The sequence below is a fragment of the Eulemur rufifrons genome, chromosome 24, assembly GCF_041146395.1.
Source record: "Eulemur rufifrons isolate Redbay chromosome 24, OSU_ERuf_1, whole genome shotgun sequence".
In the NCBI taxonomy this organism is placed as follows: Eukaryota; Metazoa; Chordata; class Mammalia; order Primates; family Lemuridae; genus Eulemur; species Eulemur rufifrons.
The window spans coordinates 8,062,053-8,075,809 of NC_091006.1; the positions used below are offsets into that span (position 1 = coordinate 8,062,053).

The following is a 13,757-nucleotide window of genomic DNA, read 5'->3' on the forward strand; positions in this document are numbered from 1 at the left end:
GCAGGGGACACTTGTGGTGAATCCTAAGAACGGACACCCTCCTTCAAGGCATCTGACCCTGGTGTGGTCATCACAGTTTCCAAGCACAGGAAGCTGGTAGGTTCCTCAGACACTGGTAAGGGAGGCTCAGAGTGACTTAGAGGTTCAACATTCTGTTTACTCTGCGTCCAACTAGATGACTCCCTTCCAGAGATGTAAAAGCTTTTGGGGCTCTCGTGGAAGCTCTCTGGTTCAGACTGTGACTTGAGGTCAGTTAACAGACGCTTGACACTGTCTATTTGTAAGTGCTCAAGGGCACCCCAAAGGATCCACCCAACACCCTGGTCTTTAGAATTGTCGCTAATGCCACAGCTGTGAAGCACGGCAGCCGCAGGCGCTCCCAGGGTTCATGCTTCAGTCGGCCCCTCATCGTGGTCAACCACAGGTGGTAGCGGGATCGCGATACCACTGCATGCTGTGGGTTTCTAGTACCCTCTTTCCCATCAGCAAGAGCTCAGCACTGTGTACAAGCCCAAAGGCACAACCAAACCTACCCCTGAATCCCATCTTTTGAGCCTATTTCCTGGGACACTCCAGGTAGCAATTCTGTGTCCACTGGGTCCAATCAGGAGAGAAAAACCAGAGTAACTTTAACAGGGAAAGTTTAATATAAATTATTGACTTTAATTGGAATAATAGGGATTTACTGGCAAAAATGCCTCTGAATTGACTGGAAATCCAACTGGGGTGCTGGGGCCAGTTGCTCACAGAAAGGCGCCTCAGTGGAGGCACTGTACCCCCCGTGGAACCACTCGGGGGTAGAGGGTGCCCGGGGCAGCTGCTGAGCGTCCGGCACTGCAGGAGCTGGGTGCTGGGGAAGCCAGACGCCCCGCAGCACCCAGACTCGCCCCGCAGCACCCAGACACGAGCACACCCAACAGGAACCAGGAAGGAAATCCCTTTCCTCCTGCAGTGTCTCTAGAGTGCCTGCTACTGACAAAGCCTGGCATGCTAGTTAGCAAAGGAAAAGTGTATTTCAAAGGCCCAGATCCATTTTCACAGAGCAGACAAAAAAGTTGAATTTGGAGCCGAAAGTCAATGGACCAATAACCGGCAGCTCCATGGGATGCGGGGTGCCACTGGCCTCCAGTGAGTGTGGGCCAAGGACGCTGTACCTCCTACAGCGAGGGCAGTCCTACACAGGGAAGAAACGTCCCTGTAAAGTGCCAGGGGCACCACCCTCTATCGGTCAAGGCCCCTGCAAGAAATGGCAGCACACACAAATGAGGACGATTTGAGAAGAGTCTCTTGACAAGGTGTGGGCCAAGTGTGGGGAACCACGAAGATGAGCGCAGCTTCCTGGGGCTACCGAAGCCCGAGCCTCCACCTCCCCAGGCCTGAGGAGGCAGCGGAAGGAGAGGTGTGTGGAAAGGGCCGCCTGACAGGATGACAGGAGCTGTGACCTTCAGCCAGGGACAGCCGGGAATAAATACCCCTCCTTCACGCTCTCCTTCCCTCTGATCTGCCAGTGCCACACCCCCACTCCCACGTTGAACCCAACTGGAAGCCAGAAGTGTGGTGAGCGATGAGACATTCCACGCGCCACCCTGAGATCCCACTGGAGTTGGGAGGAGGCCGAGGGCCACGCGTGGACGGGGCTGGCTCTGTCCTAAGGCCGTTCCTCCAGCTCCACCTTCAGGCCCTGGGCCCAGCCGGCTCCCAGAACCTCGCAGTTGGGCAGCATCTCCTCCATCAAGATCTGCGTGAGGCCTGGGATGGACACAGCAGGGAGATCTGAGATGTCCAGTCTGCGGAGGTTCCTGAAGGGGGCAAGAAGGGCAGGAAGCCAGTGTAAGGATAGCATTTGTGTGTCTGGTGGGTGGCGGGGAGTGGAGGCGATTGGCCCCAATTCAGCCCTAGCTCCCTAAAATAAAAGCAAATCTTTATAGCTGTCCAAGCACGTGAAATCCACCGTGTTAACTGCAGATACGCACCCCTGCTCCCACTGTTCTGCAACAGTGTAAATATCATGGCATTTCATCAAAATAAAGGAAGAAACCCCAGAGTCATTTCATTCTCCCAGAGACTCAGTGCAACTGCTCCCCTGTGCTTACCCACCACGAACGCTCTAGGTTTTGATGGAGGCGGGGCCGTGGGAAACTGCCCTACAGCACCCGCCCCCCACCCCCAATTTCTCTCCTGCGTCTGTGTTGTGTGGGAGGTGCCCTGGCACGGGGCGGCCTGGGCTGAGGTCTTACTGGAGGTGGTGGAGGCAGGCGAGGCCCCGTTCGGAGACGTGGGGGCAACCGGCCAGCGAGAGCTCCTGCAGTGAGCTGGCCAGTGGGTGAAGGCGGCTGAGACACCAGTCGTCCACGTGGGGGCAGTGCTGCAGCGACAAGGACTGGAGCTCCTTCAGGAGCACTGCAGGGGGAGAGGGCAGGATGGCACCAAGAGCCCTGTGGAGCCCACCGCCAAAGGGAGCACGCACAGGCCTGTGCCATCTCCATCCCACCCCGCCCACCCCACCGTACCCCACTCACAGAGATTGTCCAGGCCCTCGTAGTTGATGGCACAGCCGCTGGCGTCCACGGCCTCCACAGGTACCCCCTGGAACTTCAAGAACTCAAGACTGAAATGGCTGCGCTCATTTGGCCTGATCCATTCCTTGTTCTGAAATCTGCAAAAGGAAAAGAGGGGGTGTCAGCGGAGTGCCCCATTCTTCCCAGGCTCCAGCCTCTGAGAATTCTCCCCAGCCTCATATAATAAAATTATCGTACAGTGTCTGGTCTGCTTCCTATATATCAGGGCCTGTACTAACTGCTCTACATGGGTGGCCTTACTGGATCCTGTGACAGTCCCAACAAAGATGGAATGTTTTGCCAATTTTACATACCCAGAGAACAAAGGTCAGAGATAGTGCTGACAAAGTAAGAGCAAAGAATCAAGAATGCAAGAATCCCTGTAGATGGGCAAAAGTAAGGGATATTTTCAAACATGTACACTGTTTCTAAGGAAGGTGCTGGAGGAAGCGCTCAAACCCAGTGAAGTTTTAATTGAAAAAAAGATGAGGGGTAGATGAAGTCTATGTGAATTGTGTTTTTCAAAAAAGAAGAAAAAAAAATAAAAAACAAAGGGAGGAGGAGAAAAGGAAGAAGGAGAAAGGAGGGGGGAAAGGATGAAAGAAAGAAAAAGGAACATTGAGCACATATACTGTGCCAGGCCTTGTTGCAAATGTTGAGATTGCAAAATCCCATTCAGTCTTTACAGCAAACCATGCGGGTTAGATATGAGCACCATCCCATTTCACGGATGACAAAACTGAAGCTCAAGAATAAGTCCCAAGCCACATAGCCAGTAGGTGGCAGAGACTAGGGGACTCACAGTGAAGCCTGTCTGACTGCAGAGGCTGGGTGCGAGAGATGCCCGCCCACCTCCCCCAACCCCTTAGCCGTCATACTTGACCGAGCCTCCCTGCTTCAGGATGAAATAGGCACCTGCGGCATCCGGGCCATAGTTCTCCACGAGGTGGGCAAAGGATCTGAGGAGAAAATGGCAGCTAAGGATGAGGCCTGGGGAGCGCCACCCCCCTCCCCAACACTGCTTAGAGGGTCAGAGTCCACAGCGCCAGGCAGACAGAGTCAGGCTGCCAATATTTTTTTTTATTATTTATTTTATTTTTTTTTAGAGATAGAGTATCGCTCTGTTGCCCTGGCTAGAGTGCCGTGGCGTCAAGCTCACAGCAACCTCAAACTCCTGGGCTTAACGCGATCCTTCTGCCTCACAGGCTGCAAATATTTATTGTGCCTATTAAGTGCTGGGCACTAGGGGGGTACGATGGTGACCAAGGCAGAGAACATCCCTGCCGTTGTCAAGCTATTTTACAGAGGGAGACAGACCACAAGCCAGGAAACAGTGGCAAACTGCAGAGAATATCAATTCCGTGATAAAATAAAGCAGAGGGGCTGAGTGGGAGTGGCTTGGCTCAGGGGTGGGGATGGCAGAAGCTAATTCAGTTTGGGTGTTAAGAAATGTGTCTTGGAGGTGACATGAACTGGTCACGAGTACCTGGGCTCAAGGGATCCTCCTGAGTCAGCCTCCTGAGTAGCTGGGGACTACAGGCACACACCACCATGCCTGGCTAATCAAAAAAAATTTTTTTTAGAGACAGGGGCTTGCTATGTTGCCCAAGCTGGTCTCAAACTCCTAGCTTCAAGGGATCTTCCCGCTTCAGCCTCCTGAGTAGCTGGGATTACAGCTCGTACCTGGCAGGGAGGTGACATTTGATCAGAGACTTGAGTGGCGAGAAGGAACAGAGTGCAAAGGCTCGAAGGCTAGAATTACGATGGCTGAGCAAACAGCAATAAGATGCTGAGCAAACAGCAATAAGGATGCTATGTTGAGGGTGAGGGGAGTTCCTGGTAGGGGGTCTCAAAGCTCAGTAGGGGACAAGTTTTAGGCCTTGCTTGGAGACTGGCTTTTACTGTCGGTGCAATTGGAAACCACTTGAGGGTTTTAAGCAGGGTGGCAATGTTATCTATTTTACTTTTTAAGGAGTCCTTTAACTGCTTTGTGGACCACAATGCAGTATATGGGGTGAACAGTAACCAGTTAGGAGATGACTGCAGTAATCCAACCATAAAACAAAGGGGTGTACCAAGCTACTAAGAGTGGAGGCAGTAAGAACTGGTTAAATTTGGGATAGTCTAGTATTTTATTGATGGACCGGGAGTGGAGGGCAGAGAGAGCAATCAGGGATGACCCCTCAAAATTTGGCTTGAACAACTGGGTGGGCAGCGTTACTGGTTAGTGGGATAGGGAAGGCTTAGGGGTGAGCAGATTTTTTTTAGGGAGAAATGAGGGTTTGGTTTTAGCCATGTTAGGATTGAGATGCTAGCTATACCTCAAGTGGAGCTGGTGGGTAGCAAGTTGTTTATATGAACTGGAGTTCTTGAGAGGGCATCGGCTGGAGAGGAAGCTGCAAGAGTCAGCAAGGCTGGCATTGGAAGCCAAGGTGCCACCAGGGAATGGTAAGGGCAGGCCCTGGGCTTTGACTGGTGAAGCCTGAGCAGTGGGTCTCCACAAGGTCTTGCAGGCTAGGGGTTCTCACCGATTTTTCTGGTGCACTTTCAACATCTGCCTTTGGAGGAAGTACTGTCTCATAAACTCCACATCATAGAAGCGGTCAGACAGGAACTGGAGCAGTGTTTTTCCCTTCTGACTGCCCTCTGGAGTCGCTGCCCCACCCGGGCCGTGGATGCCCCTGCTACTCCCATTCCATATGGCTGCCACCAGGCGCAGGGACTGGGGCTGGGGAGAGGAAAGGAGGAGCTGAGCTTGGATCCCCCAATTCTTGCTGCATAAACCTCAACCCCTCTGCTTCCTGAGTTTCTCTAAGTTCTCCTTTCAGAACTTCCAAATTCTTAGGGGTTCCAGAAATTTCTCCATGTTGTTCTCAAGTTCTTCCCCTTAATCAGCCCTGAATTCTCTCCTTGATTTAGCCAAATATTGTTGATTTTCCTAAATTTTCCCCCAAACCTAAGGAGGTTTCTCAAAACCTCCATTATCTGACTTTTTACTTCCCACAAATTCACCCCTTAATTTTACCCAATTCTTCTCCCAGGGTCTTCCTGAATGATTTATTTCTTTCCCCCAAATATAATCTTAATTTCTTTCCAAACCATGCAGAGAATTTACCATTAAGACCACGCTCAGGCTGGGTGTGGTGGATCACGCCTGTAATCCTAGCACTCTGAGAGGGCGAGGCAGAAGGATAGCTCAAGGTCAGGAGTTTGAGACCAGCCTGAGCAAGAGCGAGACCCTGTCTCTACTAGAAAAATAGAAAGAAATTAGCTGGACAACTAAAAATATATATAGAAAAAATTAGCTGGGCATAGTGGCTTATGCCTGTAATCCCAGCTACTCGGGAGGCTGAGGCAGGAGGATCACTTGAGCCCAGGAGTTTGAGGTTGCTGTGAGCTAGGCTAATGCCACAGCACTCTAGCCCAGGCAACAGAGTGAGACAATGTCTCAAAAACAACAACAACCCAAAAAACTCCCCCCAAAAACAGATGCACAAAAGGTCATTAAAAGTATAACTGAATAGGTCAGATAAGCCTAAACAGAAGACTTTCTGGCTGCACGGCCGGTTCAATTTCACTTTCAAGGTCGCCTCTTAATCTGCTCCAATTTCTCTTGCTTGAACCAAATTCTGTTTCCCAAATCTCTTGATAATTTTGCCCAAACTCTTATTTTCTTTCAAAATTCTTAAGCACTAAACCTTTCTTTAATTTTCACTAAATTTATATTCCTTGATTTTGCCCAATTCTACCTAAATCCTCTTTTTTTTTTTTTTTTTGAGACAGAGTCTCACTCTGTTGCCTGGGCTAGAGTGCCGCGGCGTCAGCCTAGCTCACAGCATCCTCAAACTCCTGGGCTCAAGTGATCCTCCTGCCTCAGCCTCCCAAGTAGCTGGGACTACAAGCATGCGCCACCATGCCCGGCTAAGTTTTTCTATATATTTTTAGTTGTCCAACTAATTTCTTTCTATTTTTAGTAGAGACGGGTCTCGCTCTTGCTCAGGTTGGTCTCGAATTCCTGAGCTCAAACGATCCGCCCGCCTCGGCCTCCCAGAGTGCTAGGATTACAGGCGTGAGCCACCGCGCCCGGCCTACCTAAATCCTCTTATCGAAATATAGCAAATTCATTCCTTATTTTCTTCCAGATCCTTCCCTTAGAATAACCAAATTCACCTATTGCTCACCCCCAACCTCCATCATACGTTTGGTTTTTTATAAAAATTCCTTAAACTGCCAGGCATTTCCCTTACATTTATCTTCTACCCTAGGATTGAATCTCAGATTCTCGGCCAATGCCTTCCAAATCTTCTTCTCCGCTAGGTCCCACCCTCGCCTGCCCATTGGCTCCCCGTGCGCGCCGTCGTATCCCTTCCTCTGATTGGCTAGACGCGCCACTCTTCGAAACGTGCTCTCTCATCCCCATAGGATTCTCTCCGCCAAGTCCCCGCCCCTTATCGCCCGCTGAAGCTCTTCCAACGCCCGCGATCCCCTCGGATCCTTCCCAGCCCTCCGTAGCCATAGGTCTACACTGCCAGGGCGGAGCTCAGCGGAAGAAGCTCCTGCTGCCTCAAGGCCCTTTGCTCTCGTGGCCGTCCGCAGAGGCCCTGAGGGCAACGGCTGCAGAGAGAACTTCAATCTGGGGGACTCCAAGAGCTCCGGTCACCTACCGTCCTGGGCGCCGCCATATTGCTAGGGTTGCGTCACCGGAAACGGCCGATCGCGAACGCCTTCTCTTGTGGCCACGGCCCACCGTCTTCTAACTCTCCTCTTAAAGGAGCACGCACGTTTTAACTCTTCTCGGGTTTGGGGGTTACTCAGAGCGCCATAGGCTTTAAAACAGGACTCTGAAGTCTTTCCCCGGGGGAGGATGGGCTGTCCTTCGTTCTAGAGTTTCTTCCTTTCCTTAGACTGCAGTTGCATTCTCCCTGAGTTTCCTTGTTCCTCCAGCTCTCACTCACTACCTCCTTAAAATAGGGAATAAGGTGGCTGAAAAACTGTGTCATTTAATTAATAAAACCAGGGTCAGGCAAGGGAAGGGCGAGTGTGTGGAGTCAAAATCTGATTTACATTTTGTGAAGACCATTTCTGCCAGGTGGAGGATGTACCTTAGAGGGCAAGGGTAGACGCAGGGGACCAGTAAAGGGGCTACTGCAGTAGTCCAGGCAAGAGATGAATGGGGACAGGATTAGGCATGGAGCGGTGGAAATGATGAGAAATGCTCAGATATTTATTTATTTATTTATTTTTTTTTTTTGAGACAGAGTCTCACTCTCTTACCTGGGCTAGAGTGCCGTGGCGTCTAGCTCACAGCAACCTCAAACTCCTGGGCTCAAGCGATCCTCCTGCCTCAGCCTCCTGGGTAGCTGGGACTATAGGCACACGCCACCATGCCTGGCTAATTTTTTCTATTTTTAGTTGTTTGGCTGATTTCTTTCTATTTTTAGTAGAGACGGGTCTTGCTCTTGCTCAGGCTGGTCTCGAACTCCTGAGCTCAAGCAATCCTCCCACCTCGACCTCCCAGAGTGCTAGGATTACAGGTGTGAGCCACTGCTCCCAGCCGAGATTTTGGTTCTGTATTGAAGGTCAAGTCAACAGCTTAAAAAACTAAAAAGATAGTGGAGATGGGGAAACTGGGAGAGCAGCAGGTCAGGAAGGATACCTGTGTTGATTTAAGCCACCAGGAGTGTGGTTATTTGTTGTAGCAGCAACAGGAAATGAATCCAGTGAGTAGGTCCTAACTGAGAGTTCCATTTTGATCATATTGACCTTGAGATGTCTGCGACATCAGATGGGGCTGCGGAGTCGAGGTCTGGAGCTCAGGAGGGAGGTCAAGATTGTAGTCAGAGACTTGGGAGCCAGTGACATACACGTGAAATTTTAACAGCTTGGGCCTGAGAGAGGGGTTCAAAGCAGAGGAAGGCCTGCAGTGCTGCCCAACCTTGTCCACAGCGGGGCTCTCCCTGACAGTGAAATAACCACAGCCAAGTCCAGGGTTGGCAGCATCGGTTGGTCAGCCATAGGCTGGCAGCCTGGACACTGAGGCCCTCCAGCTGAGGGATTGTTCTTTTGGAGCCCCTGGACGCCATTCCTGCCCCTCAGGCAACACTGGTGGGGAAGGTGTAGGATGGCCTGAGCTGAGAGGGCAGGAAGGACCAAGCTTTGGGAAGCCACAGGTCAGAGGAGGCTGAGGAGAGGCTGACGAGGTGGGAGGGGCAGCACAGATGGGGCCAGGCGTCAACAGACCCTGAGACACCCTGGAGTGCTCAGCGAGGGGTGGAGTTTGACCTCTGCAAGAGAGGCTGTGTTTGGGTCCTTGTGAGCAGAGTTAAGGTTAGACTTCAGAAGGAAAAACAAAAACCAAGAACACGAGGCCAGTTGATTCTCTGTGAAGAATGGACTTTGGGATGCCTCTGCAGGAGCCCCAGCCCTCCCGGTTGCCCTTTATTCCCTCCTCCCCCCAGATCCCCAGGGGACTGGGTCACCCTGGACCTTGCTACTTCCTGTTCCTGACAGCCACTGCTCATGGAGCTGTGGAGGCAGCTGAGGGAGGCTGGACTGGTGCCTCTGGGGCTGGGCCCACCCCCACAGGCCCTGAGGGGGGTCTCCCCCGTGGAGAGCCCTGGCCAGACCCTCCTGTCTCCAGGGGCAGACACTGGAGGTTCCAGGGAGAGTCTGCTGCGGATCTGGGAGGAGCTGGTGAGTGAGGGGTTTGAAGGCACAAGAGATGGGGGGAGAGAGAGAGAGAGAATGAGTGAATGAATGAATGAATGAAAATAGAAAGGGCTAGAGATCAGAAGACAGAATCTGAGTGACAGCAAGAGATAAATAGAGGCAGAGATAGACAGAGACAGAGACAGAGAGACCCCAAAAGGAAGAGACAGAGGTGGAAAGACTGAGACAGAAACAGAGCAGGAACAGAGACAGAGAGATTCCAGCTGAATCTAAGAAAGAGAGAGATGGCGACAGCCAAAGCCCGGCCCAGAGAAATGGGGAAACAAACTCAGAACAGAGAGACAGGGACATGGAAAGACATAGAAACACATAAGGACAGAGACAGACAGGAGGAAACAGAAATAACAAGAGAGGGACACATACTAAGAGAGACAAAGAGACCAAGACTTAGAGAGAGGCAGTGAGGGACAGCACAATGGAAAGACAGAGACAGACAGAGACACAGGTAGAGATCGAGAGACGCTCTGAGAAGCAGGATGGCAGTTAGGGTCCCAGGGCAGAGTGAAGACCCTGCCCAAGTGTCTCAGGCCCAGATTCGAGCTGGGATCTGCTCTAACCCAGGTCCTGGAGGCACCCCTTGCCCTCTGGGGTAGCATCCCTGTGACACACCCTTTCTACTGGCAGGAGAACCTGCGCCAAGCGGATGTCCAGCTGCTGGGCCAGCTGTGCAGCTTGGGGCTGCAGATGAAGGCGCTTCGGGAGGATCTGGTTACCATCCTGGAAGAGGAGGAGGAGAGCTGTGAGGAAGAGGAGGAGGAGGATGTAGAAGAGCCCCAGAGGAAGCAGGAGGAAGAACACCTGGGGGCCTCCTGCCCAGCCCCAAGCCCCCCTGACTTTGAGATGACCATCTGAGGCTCTGCCAGTGTGCTTTCAGAGTGATACACAAATGAGATGCACATGTATGCAAAAGAGGGGGGAAATTTGCAGGACAAATCAGATTTGCAATCAAGCGTGCTGTTTGAGCAAGTGCTTCCTCTGAAGATATCTGCAGTGAGATGTCGGCATTGGCCTGTGAGCTGGAGGTGTGTTTGCAGATGATGTGGGAGGTTGCAGAGAAGCTGCAGGTGCATTTGCGGATGAACCTTGTGCGCACTGCTGAGGAGATGTGGGTCTTTGCAGACATGATGGAGATGCTTCCAGACAAGACTGTAGCTTAATGCTGTCCAGTGTGGTAGCCACTGGCTGCACGTGGCTATTGAAACAGGGGGAGTCTGAATTGAGATGTGCTGTGAGTGTAAAATACACACCAGATTTTAAAGTCTCACTATGATAAAAAGAATATAAAAACATCTCAGGAGTTTTTGAGATTAATTCTTTGTTGAAATAATATTTTGAGTGTACTGATAGAAATAAAATATTACTAAAATTAATTTCACTTGTTTATTTTGTAAGTTTTTCCTGTCGTAAAATATACATAACATAAAATTGACCATTTTAACCATTTTTAAGTGTATGGTTTGTTGGCATTAAGTACATTCACCTTGTTATGCAACCATTGCCACCATCCGCCTCCAGACTCTTTCCATGTTCTCAGCTGAAAGTCTGTACCCGCTAAACAATAACACTCCATCTCCCTCTCCCCGAGCCCCGGGCAACCACCGTTCTACTCTCTGTTTCTATATAACTGCCTACTCTAGGTACCTCATATAGGTGGGATTATATATTTGTCCTTTTGTGCCTGGTGCATTTCACTTAGCGTAATGTCTTCACAGTTCATCTAAGGACGGAGCTTTCATTCTATTTTGTAGAATGGAGGTTACCCCCATTCATAGAAAAAGAAAAATTAAAAAAAAAACAAAGGTTCATCTGTGTTGTAGTACGAGTCAGTATTTCATCCCTTTTTACGGCTGAATAGTATTCCACTGTATCACGGCTATGCCACACTGTATGTATCCATTTCATCTGTCAAGGGACACTTGGGTTCCTTCTATCTTTTTTGTCCATTGGGAATAACACTGCTAGGAACATGGTGTGCAAATATCTGTTAAAGTTCCTGCTTTCAATTCTTTTTTTTTTTTTTTTTTTTGAGACAGTCTCGCTTTGTTGCCCGGGCTAGAGTGAGTGCCGTGGCGTCAGCCTAGCTCACGGCAACCTCAAACTTCTGGGGTTAAGCCAGCCTACTGCCTCAGCCTCCTGAGTAGCTGGGACTACAGGCATGCGCCACCATGCCCAGCCAATTTTTTCTATATATATTTTTAGGTGTCCGGTTAATTTCTTTCTATTTTTTTGTAGAGACGGGAGTCTCGCTCTTGCTCAGGCTGGTCTTGAACTCCTGACCTTGAGCGATCCACCTGCCTTGGCCTCCCAGAGTGCTAGGATTACAGGTGTGAGCCACCACGCCCGGCCCCCACTTTCAATTCTTTAGTGTATATACCCGGAAGTGGAATTGCTGAATCCACATGATAATTTTGTGTTTAATATTTTGGGGAACTATTATACTGTTTTCTACGAAGGCTGCATCGTTTTACATTCCTTCCAGCGACACGCAAGGGTTCCAGTGTCTCCATTTCCTCATCAACACTTATAACAGCCGAATGGTAAGGTACCTCCGAGGCTGGGGGCCAGGGCCCGGGACCCTGCCATGGGGCTATGCTTTGCGTTCATTCCACAATATTTACTGAGCTCTTGCTACGTGCTAGATGCTGTCCAAATACAGGGTATACCAAGGAAAGAACATAAAGGAAGCAATAAAAGACAGAAATCAGGCTGGGCACTGTGGCTCACGCCTGTAAACCCAGCACTCTGAGAGGCTGAGGTGGGAGGATCACTTGAGCCCAGGAGGTCGAGGCTGCAGTGAGCTATGATTGCACCACTGCACTACAGCCTGGAAGACAGGGAGACCATGTCTCTAAAAAAAAAGACAGAAATCACAGTAGTTAATTCTTACCAAGCATGCACTTGGCCAGGTATGGCATTTCATATGCATTCGATATCCTTGAGGCCACATCTAACAAACACTTCAGGGAGGCTCACCAAGGGCAGGGGCTTCCTCAGATCAGCCACCCGGGGGCGAGGCTCCCAGCTGGGTCTGTCATTTATGCCTCCCGACCCCTCCTGTAGGGCAGAGGACCTGGCAGTGAGGCCAGACCAAAGCCAGGTGTGCACGGCCAGGCCATCCCTCGTCATCAGTTATCCCCTCCTCGAGGGCGCCTCCCCCAGGCTCCTTCTCAGAGCCCCCACCTCTGCCCCACCTTCCCCCCAGACTTCTAGAGCTGTGCCGTCCACTGCAGTAGCCACTCACCGTGGGTGGGTCTTGAGCGCTTGAAATGTGTCTGGTCTGTATTAGGAGCCGCTGCAAGTGTAAGTACAGGCAGGATTTCAAAGCCCTGGTATGAAAAAAGGAATGCAAAAGAAATCATGACATTTTTGTTAATTACATGTTTAATTGATAACGTATTCAATATATTGTGTTAAATAATATATATTATTGAAATTATTTTCACCCGTTTCTTTCTTAAAATTTTCAATATGGCTATCAGAAAATGTAAAAATCACATAAGGGTCTTGGCTTGGGTGTATGTCTATCGGGCGCTCACCTGCTGTGAGGCGCTGTGTCCACCAGGTGGCGCCAACACCCCTCTACAGCGCCCCCAAGGAAGGAAGAGCCGGGACAGAGGCGGGTGGGACCCGTGTGAGGCCCTTTGAAGCAGGAGGGCCTTACAGAGGGCGTCGAGACACGCTGTTCCCACACTGAGCCCTCCTATCGGGGGAGAAGCTGCAAGTTCTGCTGAGCAGGAGAGAGGCAGCGCGCTGGCTGGATAGTGACTCCCAAAGATACCCGTGTCTTATCCCTGGAACCCGTGACTCTTCCCCGAAGCCTCCAGGACCAGCACAGCCCTGCCAACACTTGGACTTTAGACTCCTGACTCCAAAGCCATAGGAAAATCAATTTGTGTTGTTTTCAGCCTCAACTTTGTGGTAACTCGTTGCAACAGCTATAAGAAGCTAATACAGGCAGGAAAAGACACAGAGGCAACAGTAATTTTTATACAACCTCCCATCTCCCTTCTGCCCACCACCCCACCCTCCCTTGTCCTCAGTGCCCACCTCTAGACACAAATCTGCTGGGCCTCAGGAGCCAGAGGGTTAGTGCAGGGGGTCCCAGTAAACGGGCCAACATGGGTCGTGACATAAGGGATGAAGTTACCAGAAAGGCGAGAATCCCACGGAGGGAAGAAGTCACAAGTAAGAGGAGGGAGAAGTCAGTGATATGGGGGGAGGGGGGAGTGGAGCTGAGGCTGCAGGTCTTTCAGGACAGGGAGGGAGTTTGAGCAGCGGGTGTCTGAGCAGAGGAGGGGCCTGGCCACCGGCCTGGGGGAAGTGTGGGGAGTGAAGGGCCAGGCTGGGGTGGGGAATAGAGACAGGGGATGGAAGTTTCCAGATGGAGGGCGAGTGTTTTCCAGGGTCCAGCTCTGACCAGGGAGAGATCTCTATTTGAGCAGCATGATCTCAAAGAGGGCTTTGGGTGGG

At 50.9% G+C, this 13,757-nt stretch overlaps 2 protein-coding genes across 2 annotated transcripts; one reads left to right on the forward strand and one right to left on the reverse strand.

Annotated features, from left to right (window-relative positions):
- Positions 1-1,590: 1,590 nt before the first annotated feature.
- On the reverse strand, positions 1,591-7,365 carry DMAC2 (distal membrane arm assembly component 2). Its single transcript, XM_069457376.1, has 6 exons — positions 7,223-7,365; positions 5,087-5,286; positions 3,437-3,517; positions 2,520-2,656; positions 2,238-2,400; positions 1,591-1,799 (listed from the first exon to the last, which is right to left on the reverse strand). Exons 1-6 carry the CDS (start codon positions 7,238-7,240, stop codon positions 1,649-1,651), a joined length of 750 nt encoding a protein of 249 aa, XP_069313477.1. The 5' UTR covers positions 7,241-7,365; the 3' UTR covers positions 1,591-1,648.
- Positions 7,366-7,853: 488 nt separating this feature from the next.
- Positions 7,854-10,435, forward strand: ERICH4 (glutamate rich 4). The gene is made up of 2 exons (XM_069457377.1): positions 7,854-9,251; positions 9,912-10,435. The coding sequence occupies exons 1-2, from the start codon at positions 9,078-9,080 to the stop codon at positions 10,137-10,139; spliced, it is 402 nt and encodes a 133-aa protein (XP_069313478.1). The 5' UTR covers positions 7,854-9,077; the 3' UTR covers positions 10,140-10,435.
- The last annotated feature ends 3,322 nt before the right edge of the window (positions 10,436-13,757 follow it).

What these genes read in the sequence shown, in the direction of transcription:
- DMAC2 (XM_069457376.1), bottom strand. An exon ending in AAAGTGCACCAGAAAAATCG is followed by an intron (nt 3,518 to 5,086) that starts GTGAGAACCCCT and finishes TTTTCTCCTCAG; the next exon opens with ATCCTTTGCCCACCTCGTGG. An exon ending in CGAGGGCCTGGACAATCTCT is followed by an intron (nt 2,401 to 2,519) that starts GTGAGTGGGGTA and finishes CTCCCCCTGCAG; the next exon opens with TGCTCCTGAAGGAGCTCCAG.
- ERICH4 (XM_069457377.1), top strand. Translation starts at nt 9,078, where the DNA reads ATGGAGCTGTGGAGGCAGCTGAGGGAGGCTGGACTGGTGCCTCTGGGG. An exon ending in TGCGGATCTGGGAGGAGCTG is followed by an intron (nt 9,252 to 9,911) that starts GTGAGTGAGGGG and finishes TTCTACTGGCAG; the next exon opens with GAGAACCTGCGCCAAGCGGA.